Source organism: Astatotilapia calliptera, chromosome 9 (genome assembly GCF_964374335.1).
Source record: "Astatotilapia calliptera chromosome 9, fAstCal68.1, whole genome shotgun sequence".
Taxonomy (NCBI): domain Eukaryota; kingdom Metazoa; phylum Chordata; class Actinopteri; order Cichliformes; family Cichlidae; genus Astatotilapia; species Astatotilapia calliptera.
In genome coordinates this window covers 29,026,427-29,043,953 of record NC_137430.1, presented here as the reverse complement: position 1 = coordinate 29,043,953, position 17,527 = coordinate 29,026,427, and the positions used below count along the sequence as shown (strand labels likewise).

The following is a 17,527-nucleotide window of genomic DNA, read 5'->3' as shown; positions in this document are numbered from 1 at the left end:
TAAAACAAATAAACAGATGAATCGGTGAGTTTAAACAGAAACTGCTGTATTTGTTTATAGAAAATGTTCATTTCATTGGGTTTATCCCAAAATACACAAGGCAGATTAATCCATTTGTATCACTAAGTCTCCAATTTCCTGTCCTTTTATGGTGATATCTGTGACCAGGAGAACATGTTTCCCAACTTTCTGCTGGAACAGAAAATACTGCTGAGAACTAAGAGAAACCCTTTGGGTTTTATCCCCAAATAAAAGCACATAATCGGGATTAAACTTTTAATAAAATCCTCCAGGAAAGTATAGATGCAGATGAATATATGTCTCTCTGAGAGTATCAGTTCTTCCCATTTAGTTTGTAGTTTTTATACAGTTTGCACAACTTCATTAAACATTCCAGTTTAGAGCCAAATGTTTTTGGCTGAAAAAGTCAAAAGATATACAGACAATTGCCATTATATGCGTAATGTACGTACATAAACTTGGCGCAAATTGGACATGCTTTCTTTTTCTTGTTTGCATCTGCAAACATGAGTCATTTCATCTGTAAACAAAAAAGCTCAAAAGAGTTTTGAATGGACTAAAGTCAAAAGTTCCAGAAGTAACTGGCATCTATATATATATATATATATATATATATATATATATACACACACACATATATATGTATTTAGAGATGGAGAAAGACATTTTATAAAAGTTTGGCCTCATTTGAACTTGACAAAGAGATCCAGACATCCAGAGTAGCGTGATTTTTAGAATCCCCATGACCTTTGACCTTCTTATATGCTTATAGGAGAAACATAATTTTAAATAGCTCTATATAGTATAATTATCACTTTAACATTCAGATGAATCTAATGACCTTGAAGGAAAGGTCAGAGGTCAGATTGGATATGATCTTTATATGGTACTTTCTATAAGTACCGCCACACTTGTAAGAATCGTAGTTTCTAAGTTATAAGGCATTTTGTCAATTTTCGGCCAATAAAACAGTGAGCTGTCCTTGAAGGCCCAGACAGATTAGAACGGCTTGTTAACATGACCCCACTCTAAACACCTACAAAGAATTCCTTTACAACTTTTCACACGATTGTGTTTACAGACAGAACGTCACGCACACATGCAAATACTACCAAAAATCATCTTGGGGCAGCGGTAATTAGCCCATAGAGCTATTTTATGGAAAGCACTGTAATAAAAGGTCAAATCTTATGATAACACCTCAAATTAGAAGTAACGGAAAGACAACCCAATCACACAAACAGCGGGAAGATGCAAAAACCAGGAAACTGATCTGTGTCAAATTTGTGAGACGACTGTCACAAGAGGAATGCTAGACTGCTATGAAATTTATAGACAATTTGGTGAGTTAATTCACAGATTAAGTAGGTGAAACACAGTAGAGTAGAGCAGGTAATAATGAAGGGAGGAGATGAAACCTGCACAGCAGACATAGGTGACATAGGTAAGTAGCTGAAAAATCACAGGCAGACTGATGAAAAATGTGCAATGAGAAGAGAAGATAAGTTCAACAACCTGTCACCCTCTGACCTAGTTCTCTCTCACAGCTGGCCTTCTCCTAAATTGACCTGTTATTAAAATGCATACAGCAAGCTATAGCACTAAATAAGCTCTGGAAAATATAACTATTTCTCAACAAAGTCCACCAATATAAAGCAAAATCGCTCAACCTTTAATAACAGCTTCATTCATTATGGCCTTTTGATGCTTTGCTGTCTGTAATCGGAGCTCTGTTACCTCTTTTGCTTTCAACTGACAGCCACCACATTATAGTTCTTTCTTTCAGTGTCCGTTTTTATTGGTCGTTTTGAACTCATTCATAAAACTGACATTACAACTGAGGGCTCTTCCTCTGAAGACTGCTGTTCGGTCTCTTGGCCGTAACCACAGCCGAGTCTGTGGTTACAGCCCAGTCACCAGTGACGATCCTCCACTTGAAGCTGAAGGAACTGAAACTGAGTAGATGCAAGTGGTCACTGTAAGGCATGTGCTGATATTATGAACTGTACAAGTAGACAGAATGTGGACTCATAAAAGCTGCTGCACAGATTTGTGATGTTAAAACAGAAAGACTTAAATAATACAACAATACAACACAAATTATCTTAATGAATGCTCGATTAATTATTTCAGCATAGACAAACTATTCTTGGTGCCACATGTGAGAAACAGCAGGGGAATCACCCAAACTCATGGGCATGATCAGAGACGTGCTAAGAATAGCCCTCAGAGACTGACTAACCAGCTATTTGTAGCACCCACGGTTGCCATAATAAACGAAAAAAGGAAACAGTCATGGTTCCATGAGACACTGTTTAACCTTAAAAGAGGAATTACTCTTGCACATGGAATGCACGTGTATATCAGAAACATTCAAACTATACTTGTGTCAGTTATAGCTTTAATTTTCACGCTTTTTCCACATCTCATGGTCTTTATCAGCAGGCTTTTGTATATATTTGCACTTCTGAACACTAATAGCAAAATGTATTTATATAACAATTAAAAGAAACAGCAGTACAAAGTGCTTCCCAGAAACGGAGAACAAAAGAACAAACTAGAACAGTTTACATACGGGTAAAGATAGGACACGCAAGACACAGGTGTAAGGTCAAAATAAGACAAAGAACAAAACCACGCTTTGACTCCACTGTGATTAATAACTTAACTACATTTTAAAACAGTACATTAAAAGAATAAGATGGACTTTGGTTGAGAATGTCTGTCAATGGAAAATTGTATTTAGTAGTCAGTATAATCTTTTAGTGATATAAGTTTGCATACGGTAGAATACTGCTTGTAGTTATTTGTATTAGGAAATATTCAACCATGTATACTTAGAGGCATATAATCAATTGTGTGTGATCTCTAACAGGCTGCAGGCTTGGTGTGCACTCCAGGAATGCACCCCCACGTCCTGGGAGCATGAGAGTTCGTACCTTGTTTTATTGTTTTAACATAGCTATGTCTGTTTTAGTCTAAGTGCCTTTTTGTCTAGATGAACTGCTGGACTTCTTCACTGTGTTATCTAGGGTGAACCATCTAGGGTGAGGGGGAGATTACCCTCTTCCTGACCAAGGATGTACCTTTTGTGCTTTCATGACCCTTTGATCAGCAGGACACACACACACACACACACACACACACACAGAAGTATAAATAAAGACCGGGGCAGTTTCTTAGTGCGAGTCTCTCAGTAGGGGGCTGCCCTTGCTAGCAAGAATTCTGTGTCTTTCTCTTCTCTGAGTCCTTACTGAAGAAGTGTTTTAGAATATTTTCCCTAACAATGTCAAAAATAAAAAATAGATTTTCAAAAAACCCTTATGACATAAACAAGTCTTTAGCAGTGACTAAAAAAGAAGACACCGATGAGGTCATTCCACAACCGAGGAGCACTAACAGCAAACGCTCAGTCGCCTTTTGTCTTTTAGAATGAGCTGGGAACATTTAACAGGTTTCTGCCTGAGAAACTGCAGGAACAGCAGTTCGAGTATGTATTGTGTAGCCAGGCAAAGTCATTGAACAGCTGTTAAAACTTCACCTTTTATTGAACTTTATATTGCTCAATAAAACCCACACAAGTTGAACAAATTCAAAAAGTGTAGTAAATAACATGCTCTGAGTGCTCAGACTGAGCAGAAAAGCACTATGCAATACACTGCTTTTACCTTTTACCCCGTGTATGTACAAACTAAAAGGTTTCTATAAGATGAGACTTTGACTGAAAAAGCTTCAGGTATTGTGGCTTTGAAATCTTTTATGTGCAACTACGACGTGTTGTTCTACTGCACAGAGTAAACTTCACTAACTATGTCAAAATCAAGACTTACAAATTAAAAAACAACAAAAAACAGACACATCTGGGTCTACCCTGGCTCTAGCTGTGTTCTGAGGCCCTACTGAGGCCTAGATGTCATGGATTCTGAGCAGCCATATTCACAGTCAACACTGTCAAGTGTAGTCAAAGGCAATATACATCTATGAGCAGAATGTCTTATGCTGGCTGACCTTATAAAGGAAAATAAAGGCGTTTGATGGCTGGTTGGCAGCTTTGTGTTTAGATCTATTCATAAAAGTGTGTCAGAGCATGTCAGTAAACTATATGCTAAGTTTGGCCTTCTTAGTGAAACGGAAATTCACACTTTTTGTCAGTTTAAAACGGGAATACTAGAACTTTGAAACTTACAGACGGGCTACAGCAATGGTTTTCATCACTGATTCGTTGATTCTTTTTTATTACATGATTAATTATCCAATTATTAATTATTTAAGATTTCAAATGTTTTGTTTTGTCTAACCAGCTGTCAAATGAATGAAAGTTTTTAGCTCACTATTAGGCTTAACGAAAAAGAGCAGAAAGTGATTACATTTAAAAAGCTGAACACTTATTTGATAATTAAAATTTTTAATTTCATCAGTTATCAAAGCTGACCAACTGTTTGTGCTGTGACTGGATGGTAAGGTAGCATGCTGTTGAAAATGCATCTTCCGCATAACTCAACAAGACAAAACGGAAAGTCCCTGGTGGTCAGCAGCCTTGCAGACAAAGGAAAAAAAAAGAGAGAGGAAACAGAAGGTAATTTCTGGGATAGTTCATTGATAGATATCAGCTTGTTTCAATCAGACAGGCTGCCATTTTTTAAGACTAGTTTGACTTTTCCGTGAGTATGTATTTATATCCTCTCTTTCCGTGTTCCCCCTTCTTTGGTCAACCTTCTGGTTCTCAAACACCACCACACCGTGGTTTTATCTCTGAACTGCACCGAGTTCTCACCACGCACGGAAATACAAAGGAATAAAGTGTGACGTAGTTAACACTGTGGATACCAAAGTAAAATTAAAAGTCAAAATTGCAATAAATTGCAATGATATAGATATAGAGAATTTAATATGGAGCTTCAAATGAGCATAGTATGTCATTTTAAAAAATAATATAGAAATAGTCATTTTAGGCTAAATTCCTTTTGTGTGTGTGTGTAGAAAAATATAATCTATTCATCTTTTAAACTAGCCTACCCAGTTATAATAGGGCATAGACGTTGGGCAGGTCACCAGTCCATTTAGAGTTTGACCCCAGTGTGAAACTGAAGAAGTCATCAGTTGAATGTAACTAAGTGTAATAGTATTTCTCAATAGGAAGTCACTGCACTAACAGCAGTAGTGAAACTGTGCCTTACACTTACAATGGAAGGATAGTCTTTCAGATTTTTGTCTTTTAATGGCACATTTTTTCCACATGTGACATACATTATACCAGCATACCAACTGTACCAAAAAGAGTACAGAAGATGAAAGCTGCCCACTGGATTTTAAGTCTAGTTGTGAAGTCTTAAAGTGGGCACTTTCACTGCCATCGTCATGTTTAGAAAAAATGAATGTAATCTAATGACTTTCTTACTGCCTTCTTAGATATAAAGAAGAAATGAAAACGTCATGTGAATATCAGAAATATCAGTCACTATTCCTAAATCAAAACCAAGAATAGGTTATGCTTTTTTCAACAAGGTGGTCTTTGAAAAATAAAATATCTATCTATCTGGAAGGTTAATTTTCGTTTATTATGTTTAAAAAGTGAAATAAATCATCTCAATATGTTAGATCTACCGCTCTTCCTTTTTTTTTAATTGAACCGCCTTATCCGAGTTCTCGCGAGATGTGAGAAACAGCGCCCCCTTGTTTATGTGTAGGAAACGCGATGGGATGTGTGAGGACTACTCAGTGGCTAACGATAGCAAGGTACACAAACAGGGAAATTAATCATTTTTCTCTCCTTTGATATTCGGGAGGTCTAAAGAAAGCTCCAGAAGGATTGATAAACTCCCCTTTTCCCACCACATTCCCACCAAGGAGGGAAACGAGAACGAAAGACTCCCGATAATCCCGCGAAGAGGGGAGCGGCCTTGCTTTTTTAGCCGGCTTCCCGGCGCAGCTCTGACGGCTAGCACTGTCACCAGAGCCCGGTGCTTCCGCTGGCTTGCTCGGCTCCACACGGATAGAACCGCGGCGGCTTCGATATTATTTTTGTTTCGGACGCCACCATCTGCTCGTCCGCACGCTAGCTCCCCTGTCTAGGAGCGGGTGTCGGCGTTTCTCTCCGAGGAGGAGCTTTTGAAGCCGAGGCGGCCTGTTTTGTTTTCGAGCCGCCGTGAATCTCTGCGAACAATAACACAACCATAACGAGCCTGCTGGGGCTGCACCGAGTGAGGAAATAGGAGCCGCTGACGCCCCGGTGTGGGGTAATTGATGCTCTGTGTGACACCAGCTCAACTCGGGACAGGCATGCATGTGGACTATGGGGATATCATGGGAGTACGATTGCAAACCGGGCCACTTTGTCACAGAGTAGCCTGCTTGAATCTCGGAGCTGCTAGCTAGTTAGCTAGCCAGCTGTGTCTGTGAGAAGCGTTAAAAAGGCCACTGGCGACGGAAGGAGTGCCTCACGATGCTTTGTCTTAATTTAAATTACGTATGGGAAGGAAACGAACCGAAACGGTGCGCATGAAGCTGCATTTTAATGCAAACAAATCTCCGATCGGAGGCTGCGGTGATTTCAAAGCTAAGACAGCGCATTGAAGATGGATTGGATGTGACCGGGGATGACTAAACCTGGATCTTCACTCTTCATGTGGGATTTATCTAGCAACCGGGAACTGAAGCCGTGACATCCACCTATATGCCCCCTTCAAAGCCCCCACCGGACTCCCTTGATAAAAACAGTAATTTTATCTCACGGGAAGCGGGAGCTGCGGGTAGTTTGTTTATCCTCTTGTGTGACTTTGGTGTGTTTTTATTAACGTATTAATACATCTGGAGCGCCGGGCCCAGACAGCTGAGATGAACCCGGTGAATGCGACCTCTCTCTTCGTGTCTGCGAGCCGGTCGGTGCTGCAGTGCGACCCCCGAGACCCCCGGGCTCTTGCGGAGCTCTGCAAGCTCCTGCCGTTTTTCCGCCAGTCCCTCTCCTGCTTGGTCTGCGGTAAGTGTGAGTTTATATTATAGTTTAATTTAACAGCAAGCCAGTGTATATGTGTGTGTTTATTATTGAGAGGATGTTTTATAGGTAACGTTGTCAGCTGTCTTAACAGTGGGAGTGAGCCTTTAAATGGTGCTGCGTTCAAGCACTGACGGAAATGTCTGAGTACATTACAAAAGAAGTCAGCAGCATGGTGGAAACTGAGCTGTCGCGCATATGAAGTGTTGTACTTGAATATGTCTTGAAGTGCTTGTACTTTACTTAAATTTAGAGCTGGGCAATGAACCACATTTAATTGCATTTACGATTTTGGCTCCTGTGGATCATGAAAACCAGGTAATCAAACTATAGCCAGTATTATGTCTGACGTATTTGGCAACTACTGTTTGGATTTTTTTTGCTGGGTCGTAGTTTTAGGAAATCTGCTTAACTTAAAAGACAAACATGTTTTTATTTTTAAGTAAGTTTAGTAAATCCAGAATCCCCCTCCCCAGAGCGAGTGCTTAAAAAATTAAGTTAAAATTAAATGCTTCTTTCCATATGAACACATTAAGAACATTTTATAGATATATTTTAGTTCACATTTAGCTATTTATTTGCTGTTGCTTACATTTAAAGGAAATCCTTTGAATTAAAGACACCTCCCCCCTTTTCTTTTTAACTTTGAATGAGTGTGATCTCAATACTGACTAAATAATTTGTTTTTGTTTATGCATTTAGTTATTGTTATAACTAACAGGTTCTGTTTTAAATTTGTAATTTTTTTTTTTAAATCAAGCTGCATTGTTAAACTGCTGTATTCTCCAAAAGGTTGTTTATATGGTAAATTCCGAGGTGTCATGAACGCATCTTAAGTCACAGCTACACCCATCCTGACACACCCCCTTCTGGGTGCTGTTTGGCAGCATCTGGGCGTTTCTCTGGTTCATCCTGTTGAATAACAGCCCCTTCACATGCTGGATGCTGAGCACCTAATCTGCTTTCTCACCCTCCTCCTCCTCAGATACAGAAATGTTCAACTCCATCTAGGAAAGGAAAGCAAAGGGAGTCGTTTAAGGAGACTGCTCCTTACAGTGTTTACTTCACTGAACTAAAACGAACTTTAATAAAAGTATAGGGAGCATTTCTTCGGCTGGATATTAAAGTCAACCTTTTAATGTATATTTAATACAGGGTTTTCACCGCCAATACAAAATGCATTGCATTTCCCTTCGGCCAGAGTGAGTGTATATACCATTTCCAATATAGAGAGGAAGCTGTGGCTGCTGTTTTTGCAGGTTCTCAGTAAATGGATGGTTTGATGAATTATTTATGCATTTATTTACGTAAAGGTGATATTTATGGTGCTGTGATTGCAAGAAGACTGAGAAACTTCCATGTCCTCTGTGATGGATGGCTATAATAGTCTTTATGACATTTAAATATAGAGTTATGCTTGATTTGTCAAACAGGCAGAGCCGTATGTGTAGGCCTGCTTGTTTCTTGTGAATGGAACTTCATCCCTTCCCCCTCTTTTTGCAGCTGCACTCTCTAGCAGGAAGCTCCCCTGAAAGAGAGGCTGTCTTTCACTCTGGAAAACCTCCAAGCACAGCTCAGGTTTACAAATACATGTCAGTTTAGGAAGCTGTGGCAAAAAGGAACCAATCGTCTGTAAATAAAGCCATAATTTATCTCATGTTAATGATGATTGCTGGCTTGTTAAAGATTTTATTACCAGGCGTGTTGCTATGTTTATGATTTTACATGCATATAAAACATTTTTGCTATCCCCAAAGGAAAATATACACTTTTAACCTTTATCAAAGGACCGTAAACATTAACTAGGGTAATGCAGACTCATTACCTTAAATATATGCAGACCACATGCTGTGTCATTTATTTAAAAAAAAACACACACAAAAACGGCAACCTCACTTTGAACTTGTTATGATAAATACTGATTATTGTATTTATTGTTATTTGCAGAAGTGTGCAAATAGGCATAAATTTGCTTGAAATCTATTAGCAAATTTAGTGTATTCGTTTTTTTAGTGTTTGCACAGCGGTATAAAAGGAAGAGAACCCATCAGTCATCTTCTTCTAGTGCCCCACCAGTGTCCAAAGCTGAGAGGTGGAGTGACACCCCCCCCATGGACATCATTACTCGCCCATTCACACCCCAAAGGCTTATTTTACACCAGAAATAAAAATTCATGCTGTCTTTTCTGGATCCTGCAATGGCCACTTAATCATCTATGTGGGCTGTTCTGCCTGTTCCTGTGATATCTGCAATTTCATTCATGTTTTTTTTTACCTTTTCTCCCTGTCCTCTCATGCTCAGGCAACCTGCTGCAGGACCCCATCGCTCCCACCAACTCGTCATGTCAGCATTACGTCTGTCGAGGCTGTAAGGGTCAGAGAATGCAGCTGAAGCCGTCCTGCAGCTGGTGCAAGGACTATTCCCGCTTCGAGGAAAACCGGCAGCTCTCTTTGCTCGTCCACTGTTACAGGAAGCTCTGTCTCTACATCACACAGTCGCCACTTGCACCACACATAGCCAGCGCTGCCAGTGACTCACCTGACCTGCAGGCTATCCTCAATGAGGGCCTGACATTGGCGGAGAGTGAGCCAGAAGCGGAGGATGTCTCAGACTCTGTTCGTTTGTCACAGACCGTGTCGACCTCTGAGGTGGGTCAGCCCGATGGCGGTCCAGCAACAAAGGAGCTCAAGGTGGAAGAACCGAGCCCCGTGGGCTTTAACGGACTGCATGACTGTAACGGCCTGGTCAGCTCAGACAGACTGCACCCCATCACCACGAAGCAGGAGAGCTTCTCAGAGGAGATCCCAGTGTGCATGAGTGTTACAGGCACTTCAGAGACGGGACTTTGTGACATCGGCGCTTTCGGGGACGACCTGAAACACGGCGGGGGGCCACTACTGTTGAGTGTAGAGGAGGTGCTCAGAACTTTAGAGACGGAGTCTGACCTTGACCCTTCACCTGAGCCCAACTCTCAGCCAGGCTGCCACCCCTCTGTACCTCAGTCTAGCCGAAACGGGCCTCACTGCCCATCAGGCCAAGACTCATCCCGCCTCATCGCCTCCCTCCCTTCAGAGAACAGCTCCCGTGGCCTCCAACCACACCCGCAGCCCTCACTGCAGCCCCCTCCTCAGCCCTCTGCAGTCACCCCCCGTATACCGCTTCGCTGCCACCGCAAACGCTCCCGCTCAGAAAGCGACAGCGAGAAGGTGCAGCCCCTCCCTATTTCCAGCCTCCTACGAGGGCCCCCCATTGGTGCCAACAGTTCCCCCCACCACCCCAACCCTGGTGCCACCACCAAACAGGAACCTAAGTTCCCTGCAGCAACGCCTCACCCCCACCTAGCCCCGGTACCTAATGGCAGCACCCCAAAGGTGGGTAAGACTGTACTTGTCCCCAACAAGGCTCTGAAAAAGACTGTGGAGCACCACGGTGCCGCCAAGAAGTCGTACACCAAGGCCAGGCAAGGGGCCCCCAAACCCCGCACGCAGCCCCGTGACAGAGTACCCCCTCACCCTCACGCTCACCCCCTCACACACCCACCCAGCCCCTCGAAGCCACTGTACAAGAAGCCTGTGGAGAAGAAGGGCTGCAAGTGCGGCCGGGCTACCCAGAACCCCTCAGTGTTGACCTGTAGGGGGCAACGCTGCCCCTGTTACTCAAACCGCAAGGTGAGAATGCTCCACACACCATCCATACACTAATAAAATCGCTTCTGTTTGTTATCACATCAAATTGAAACTAATTGCATTGTATTGAAGTAAGAAACTGGCATCTCTGTATGAAAATAATCATATTAAACTGTAAATTCAAATCAAAGCAATGGACGGCTTTTGGTTTTCTGTAAGTTGTGTGTTGAGTGGTAATAGCTGCTCTCAACTGTAAGGTGGACATAGCCACTGAAAACTGCACTTTTTTCTTAATGGACAAGAGGGAGTGACTCCAGCCCTCAGTTCCCCTTTTCTGTGCCTTCAGTAAACACTTTCTTGGTGACTTTATGGGCTCGGTCACTAGTTTATGGTCATATTGAATAAAACATTAAGTCCGTATTGTAAATTATGATCATTGTTACAATCAGAAAGTAGGCTTATCTCAGGTTTGCTGACATGCTGTCGGTCAATAGGCATGTACTCGAATGTCACCAGCTGATCATTATGCCATAAACGCTTAACTTGAGGCTTCATTACTGGACTTCACCCATCCACGGATGACATCACAGTGGCTACATCCATCTTTTATATGCAGATTACACAACAGGCAATCATTTTGAAGTGTGTAGAAGTGATGAGATGTCTTGAAAACTGTTAGAAGGCAAATTAAACTTAATATTTACTTTTTAATAATACCTTTATTTATATTTGAAACTTTAAAGGTGGTTTCCAAAGTTCGTTAAGAAACAAAAACATAATGTCGAAGTGAACCAGAAGACCAATAAAACGCGCAGCTATAACCCAAACATCATCTATTATGTTGTTCTTTGTTAAATGTTATTGATCCCATTCGGTGTTCTCAGGCTTGCCTGGACTGCATCTGCCGCGGCTGCCAGAACTCGTACATGGCCAATGGCGAGAAGAAGCTGGAGGCCTTCGCCGTGCCAGAGAAAGCTCTGGAGCAGACCCGGCTCACGCTGGGCATCAACCTCACCAGTATCGCCGCAGCGGCCCTGCGCAGCCCGGCCACCAGCTCCCCAGGCAACACCCTCCTTAACGTCACCACAGCCACGGGGGCGCCTGTCACGGCCGCCTTCCTATCTGGGGCGGGGCACGACAACCGGGGCTATGACGATTCGCTGGAGATGCGGTTTGACTGTTGAGGTCCGGCCCCCCCCCCCCCCCCCCCCCCTTCCGCGGTCAGTAGTCACACACATTCCCCCACCCCTACCACCACCACCGCCGCCCCTCCCTCACCCTGCTGGGTGGCGTCACCCATCGGTTCGTACAGCGGCGGAGCCAGAACAAAGGCAGCTACAGTGACAGGCGGCAGCGAGGGTCACCAGCTGAAGCTGAGGAGGCGCCCTCCATCCAAACGCCCGAAACTGCACCATGCTTGTGGTCTTGCATACAGAGAAGAGAAGAAGAAAGAGGAGATGTAGCGTTACTGTATGTGCAGAGATTTCATTTCAGTGGGTATAGAGGGGTTTATTTTGTTGTTGTTTTCTTCTCTACTATGGGTAATATGTAGAGCATGTTGTGTAGCTAAGTCGGGCGTGCTGACCACGGTCACACGGCTCTCAGCGTGTGTGTATGTGTCTGTGTGTCCATGTCTGTGTGTGTGTGCGTTGAGCATGTGAGTGTGTATGGGAGGGTTTTATTTGAAGATGAACCTTACTAGCAGGAATGGAGACATCGTCACCACCACCTTCATCAGAGACTGGTGTAATTTATATATAAGAGAGAACCTTTTGTACATGGACTTATCGGTTTCCATTTAAGAAGACATTTTATGATATATTTTATAAGTTACTTTAAATCCAATGGAAGCCGATGTAAAGCGGGGAGATGTCTGCATTCAACCAGAATGTTTTCGCACTGGTAAAAGTAGATTTTGTAAACCACCAGAAATAAAAGCTCTTATACGTAAGGAATAAAAATGATTAAAACCACCAGCCGAGTTTTGATTACGTCTTTTGAATGTTTAAAGATCCTGAAGCTTGGGGAAGGTTGGATGATTTGGTGAGTTTTGAGGCAGGAAGATGGTAAAACTTCAGCACTTATCCCACTTTTTTTTTTTATGTTTTGTTGTTGTTCTTACTTGTGTATAAAAACTCTGGTTGATTGCAGGCCCTGTGCACTGCTTTTCCACAAGTTTTTTTTGGTTTCTGGAAGCTACACACTTGCTGCTAAATACTACAAAGGACTCAAAAGGAGGAGAGCACACCTGTTTTCCTTGTCTTGTTTTGTTTTCTTTTAAATAAAAATGCATTAACAACATTTGCAGTATTTATTGGACGTCTCCTAACGTAGAGGTTACGTGTTGGGCACCAGTTTGTTTCCGGTTAAGTTCTTGTCGTCGTCCTCTTCTTAGCGTTAGTTTCTGGTGTCTCCAAAAAGGGTTTTGTTCTCCCTCTGGGCATTTAAATACCTGTAATATAACTGTAACATATTTCCACAAAAAAGAAAGAAAATCAGAAACTTACAAAGTGTTGTGTGGTTATTTGTTTCTACCCTTTATCACTGAGATTAAGCATGTTGAAAGCATTTATTGATCTGTCAGCACTGCTGAAGTTAGGCAGTAGTGGGCAGTGTTGGACCTAATGCTGCAGTAATTATTTGGCACCAGCAACATGCCTTGGCTAGAAAGCAGTTTTGAGCCACTTTGACTGGACTACAGATGTAACTGTAAATGCCTTTGTAGTAATAAACCTTTATGACGTAAAGGTTAAAACAGCAAACACATTTTATAAATTTAGACCCACAGGAATGATTTTGATTCAATGAAACTTGGCTTTAATTGTGACTGTGGGAACAATCCAGTTCTCTAAAACGTGGCAATGCTTTCTTCATGTAATTTTATATCAGTAATGTTTAGGTTACCAGTGGTTTATTCTGCTACGTGATTTGCAGAGAAGTATCAATTCTAAGTAAGATAAGATCAACTTGTCCAAAGGTTTGGATATTCTTTTGTTACAACAGTCAAAAATCAGCTTGAACACAACAAATGTAGAACAAATAGCTTAATGAGTAGAATGGTATGTACGTAAAAGAATATGAGAGAACAACTACGTTTATTTTGTCTAATATTGTCAAAACAAATCTGAAATCAATGTAAATATCTTGACGTTATACATAAATAACAAATAGTGCAATAAAGTGACTTTGTGTTGTCACATTACAGGGTTAAAATAAACTTAAATAAACAACCTTAGAAATTTTCTTGTAAAACTTCCCGATAAAAATGTCGTGAAAAATAAATAAAATCACAGATTTTATTCATGTCAAGGTTTATATTCTACACAGCTCATAAAGAATTGACTGGATATCAGGAAATCTTTAATGGAAGACTTTAATGTAATTAAAAATTTAAAAACAATTTAACTGCCATCCACAAAGTCTAGTTTAGAAGCAAGTGTTGTTACTTGGTAGCATTCTTCTTATTACACGAGTTTAAAGCATTTTCAAAGTGAACCGTATTATCATTCCTCAAATTTACTAAACAAATGCCTTTGTAGAATCACTAGTAAATATAATTTAAAAGAGAATTTAAAAAGGTTGTTAACATATCCCCAAAATGTGATTTTAAAGAACTTTTATTGCCTAGAAGTTAAACAATCACACACTACATATGTGTGTGTCTAGAAATTATTAATTGCAATTTCTGTTCTTTATCCAGATGTTTACATCCTTTCTCAGTAATCTTTCATATCTCAATATTCACATTTTTGTGGATCATGTTTACAACTGTCAGTCGAGTGAGAACAAGTCTCCAATATAATATGTTCTGCTATTTACCAAAGCTTGTTAAATACTTCTATTACAAACCTAAAAACTCTACAAAATGGAAACTTTTCATTAGATTTAACTTCTTTTAAAATTGACATGAATAAAAATATAGGTAATCAATAGATTTTGTCCCAGTTCCTTCTATATTATTACAATTCTAAGTAATTTCTGGGTTAATTTCTAATTATTTATTCTCTAAGGCAAATAAGATTGTGCAAAATGTTAAAATAGTTATAAATATTGCCACAATCTTACCAATCATTTTTTAGCTTAATTATTAAACATGATGTCTGATATACTTGGTTTGTTTCATCTTCTTCTGCATTACTTAAAAAATCTGTCTCCATGTTTTTAATTCTATTTGTAACAGAATAGTTATTTATCATACCTTTATTTAATTCTTTTTCAGACTTTTTTGTGCCATGCCTCTTCTGAATAATATGTCTTGTAAAAAGGAAAAATTATAATAATGATAATCAGTAACAATTTCTTTCTTTCTAATAATAAAACATTTACAAAAATAAGACAAAACAGACACGTACGTCATCACAGCAATCGAAAAGCAAAATTACATCAATTTCAAATTAAAATCTGTATTAATAATGTAATTGGTGAAACTACTGACAAACATCAAAATCTTATATTTTCATATTAAATGAATGTATTTTAAAAGATGCACTAACTTTATAGATTTACATTTTATTTGTAAATTCATGTGTCTTGTTCCTTTATTTCTGAGATTCCTTAATGATTTGGTCTCTATTCATTTATTGATATTGAACAGCTGAATATAAATGAAGTGCTTTACCCCCCCTCAGTCAGGAGCAGACTGAGAACGGTAAACCCCACGAGCCAGCTCTGATGGCATCCCCGAGGCTGTGGTAAAAGCTTGCCCAGACCAACTGGCAGGGATGCTCACCAGGCTGTTCAACCTCTCTCTGACTTATGCCACCATTCCCACCTTTCGGAAGGTTTCCACCACTATTCCCACCCCCCCAAAAAATGGCATAGACGGCCTCATTTTCTATAGCACCATAGCCCTCGTGTCTGTAGTCATGAAGCCTTTCTAGCACAAAGTGTCTCAGCACATCAGAGCCTGTCTACCGCCTCCCTCGACCCCCACCAGTTTGCTTACAGATCAGTCCACAGAGGATGTCATCACATCGCCCTGCAGATCCATCTGGAGAACAGAAAGAGCTACGTGAGAATGGTCTTCGTGAACTACGGCTTAATGTTCAACACCACCATTGCAGACATCCTCACCATCAAACTGCACCATCAGTCTGACCCCCCCCCCCCCCCCCCCCCCTCTTGTTTTGTATATATTTCTCTTGATTGTACATATTTCCCCTGTTTGATATTTATTCCTGCTATCTTACTATTGATAATTTACTCCTGCACAGTTGGTGTTAAGCACCCATAATTTTGTTGTACATGTACAATCACAATAAAGGCTATTCTATTCTATTCTATTCTATTCTATTCTATTCTATTCAGAAGCCCTGATTCCTTGTTCTATTCTCTTATGTTTGCCTGCTTTTAGACCCGAGGCATGATTTGATGACTGTCTGATATCGGGCTCTTCGGTGTTGCTTTCGTGTTTCTTATTTGGAGAAAAAAACCTGGCACTTGTCATCTATTTAAATTTAAAATGTAATTTATAACCCCAGGTATTTCACATGAGGTATAATTTGTGCCCACGTTTAAAAAAGTTTTGCAAATTTAAATCATATAAATCACATAGATCTGTGATTTTAAGGATTTTAACCCCCCGTAGATCACAAATAACACACGTTCACACCTTTTTCTTATTTATTCAGCTGCTTATTTGTTTTTTCCCTAAAAATTAATTCCTTAATTACACATAGTGTATTATTACATATATTTTTCTTTTCTTGTATAATTGTTAAATGCTAACGGTATTTTCTTTTTTTTGTCTTCTTTTTCTTTTTACGATGTCTGCTTTAACGCATTCACATTTCTTTGTTAAACTGCATAATTTTCCGTTCTCTTCAGCATTTCATGCCCCTAATTTATAACCACAAACAAACAGCAACCCTTCAAACTTTGAGGAGGATTAAAGTGACTCAGCTTATTTGGTTTGCAGGCCTTTAGAGAAAGAAAAATCTCCTAATCCCAGGCTTCTTCCTCCATGATTTCTGCGACCCGCTTGCTTCCTCGTGCTACCAGAGAACATGCTGTGCTGCTGCAGCCTGGCATCACGTTACTGAGTGTGCTTTTGTAGTTTTCCAAAAACGTGGTGGTATTAATTTATGATTTACACTTTGACTGCTCAGAGAAGAAAGGCACAATATAAATACTGGTCCATTCAGCAGATGTTTCCTAGAATTTCTTATTATATCCTTAAGAGCTGACTTTCTGGACTCACAGAGTTTGCCAACCTCAGCTTTTGATTAGAGCTTGGACTTCACCCTCGTCTCCAGTGCAACTGTCTCTCACATAAGACAATGGACAAAAATCCAAAGAGCTTTTTTATTGAATCTTTATTTCACATATTTACACCCACAAAAATTGGATTATTTACATTCACATTTAATTATCTGGCAAAGAATTAAATTCTTAATAACCTGATGAGTGTCCGTTTTTGATGTCTGGCAAATAAACTGAAGTGGACAAAGAGGGCTGAATTTAAGGTACTGGCTTAATTCACATCAACTTCCCAGTCTGATCGGGAGTGAAAGGGAAAAATAGCATGGACTGTTTTGTAGTAGATCCACTTCATAAATAATTAACCCCAAAACACAAATGTGAAACCACATTTTTACACCAAAGCTGGTCCGGAGCATAACATGACTTAACAAAACTTAAACAACCACCGTTACAAAAGTTCAAACACGCGTTCTTAAACACAACGTACGAGAAATGATTGTGCTTTGTATTTATTTACATAAGTAATACAGTGAATGTTGCATTCATGTCTTTTTATGTCACGTTAAACTCAACTAAATCTTGCTGCATCCATCAGTGAATACAACAAAATACCTTTAATGGGGATACTTGAGATTGAATTCATAACCAGATTAAAAGTATTCGTTGCTTAAAGTTACATTACCAGGT

The 17,527-nt window shown here is 40.2% G+C and overlaps 1 protein-coding gene across 1 annotated transcript; it reads left to right on the top strand.

The window, feature by feature from the left end:
• The first annotated feature begins 5,554 nt into the window (after positions 1-5,554).
• Positions 5,555-13,149, top strand: msl2b (MSL complex subunit 2b). Its single transcript, XM_026180272.2, has 3 exons — positions 5,555-6,997; positions 9,315-10,681; positions 11,524-13,149. Exons 1-3 carry the CDS (start codon positions 6,856-6,858, stop codon positions 11,821-11,823), a joined length of 1,809 nt encoding a protein of 602 aa, XP_026036057.2. The 5' UTR covers positions 5,555-6,855; the 3' UTR covers positions 11,824-13,149.
• Positions 13,150-17,527: the final 4,378 nt, after the last annotated feature.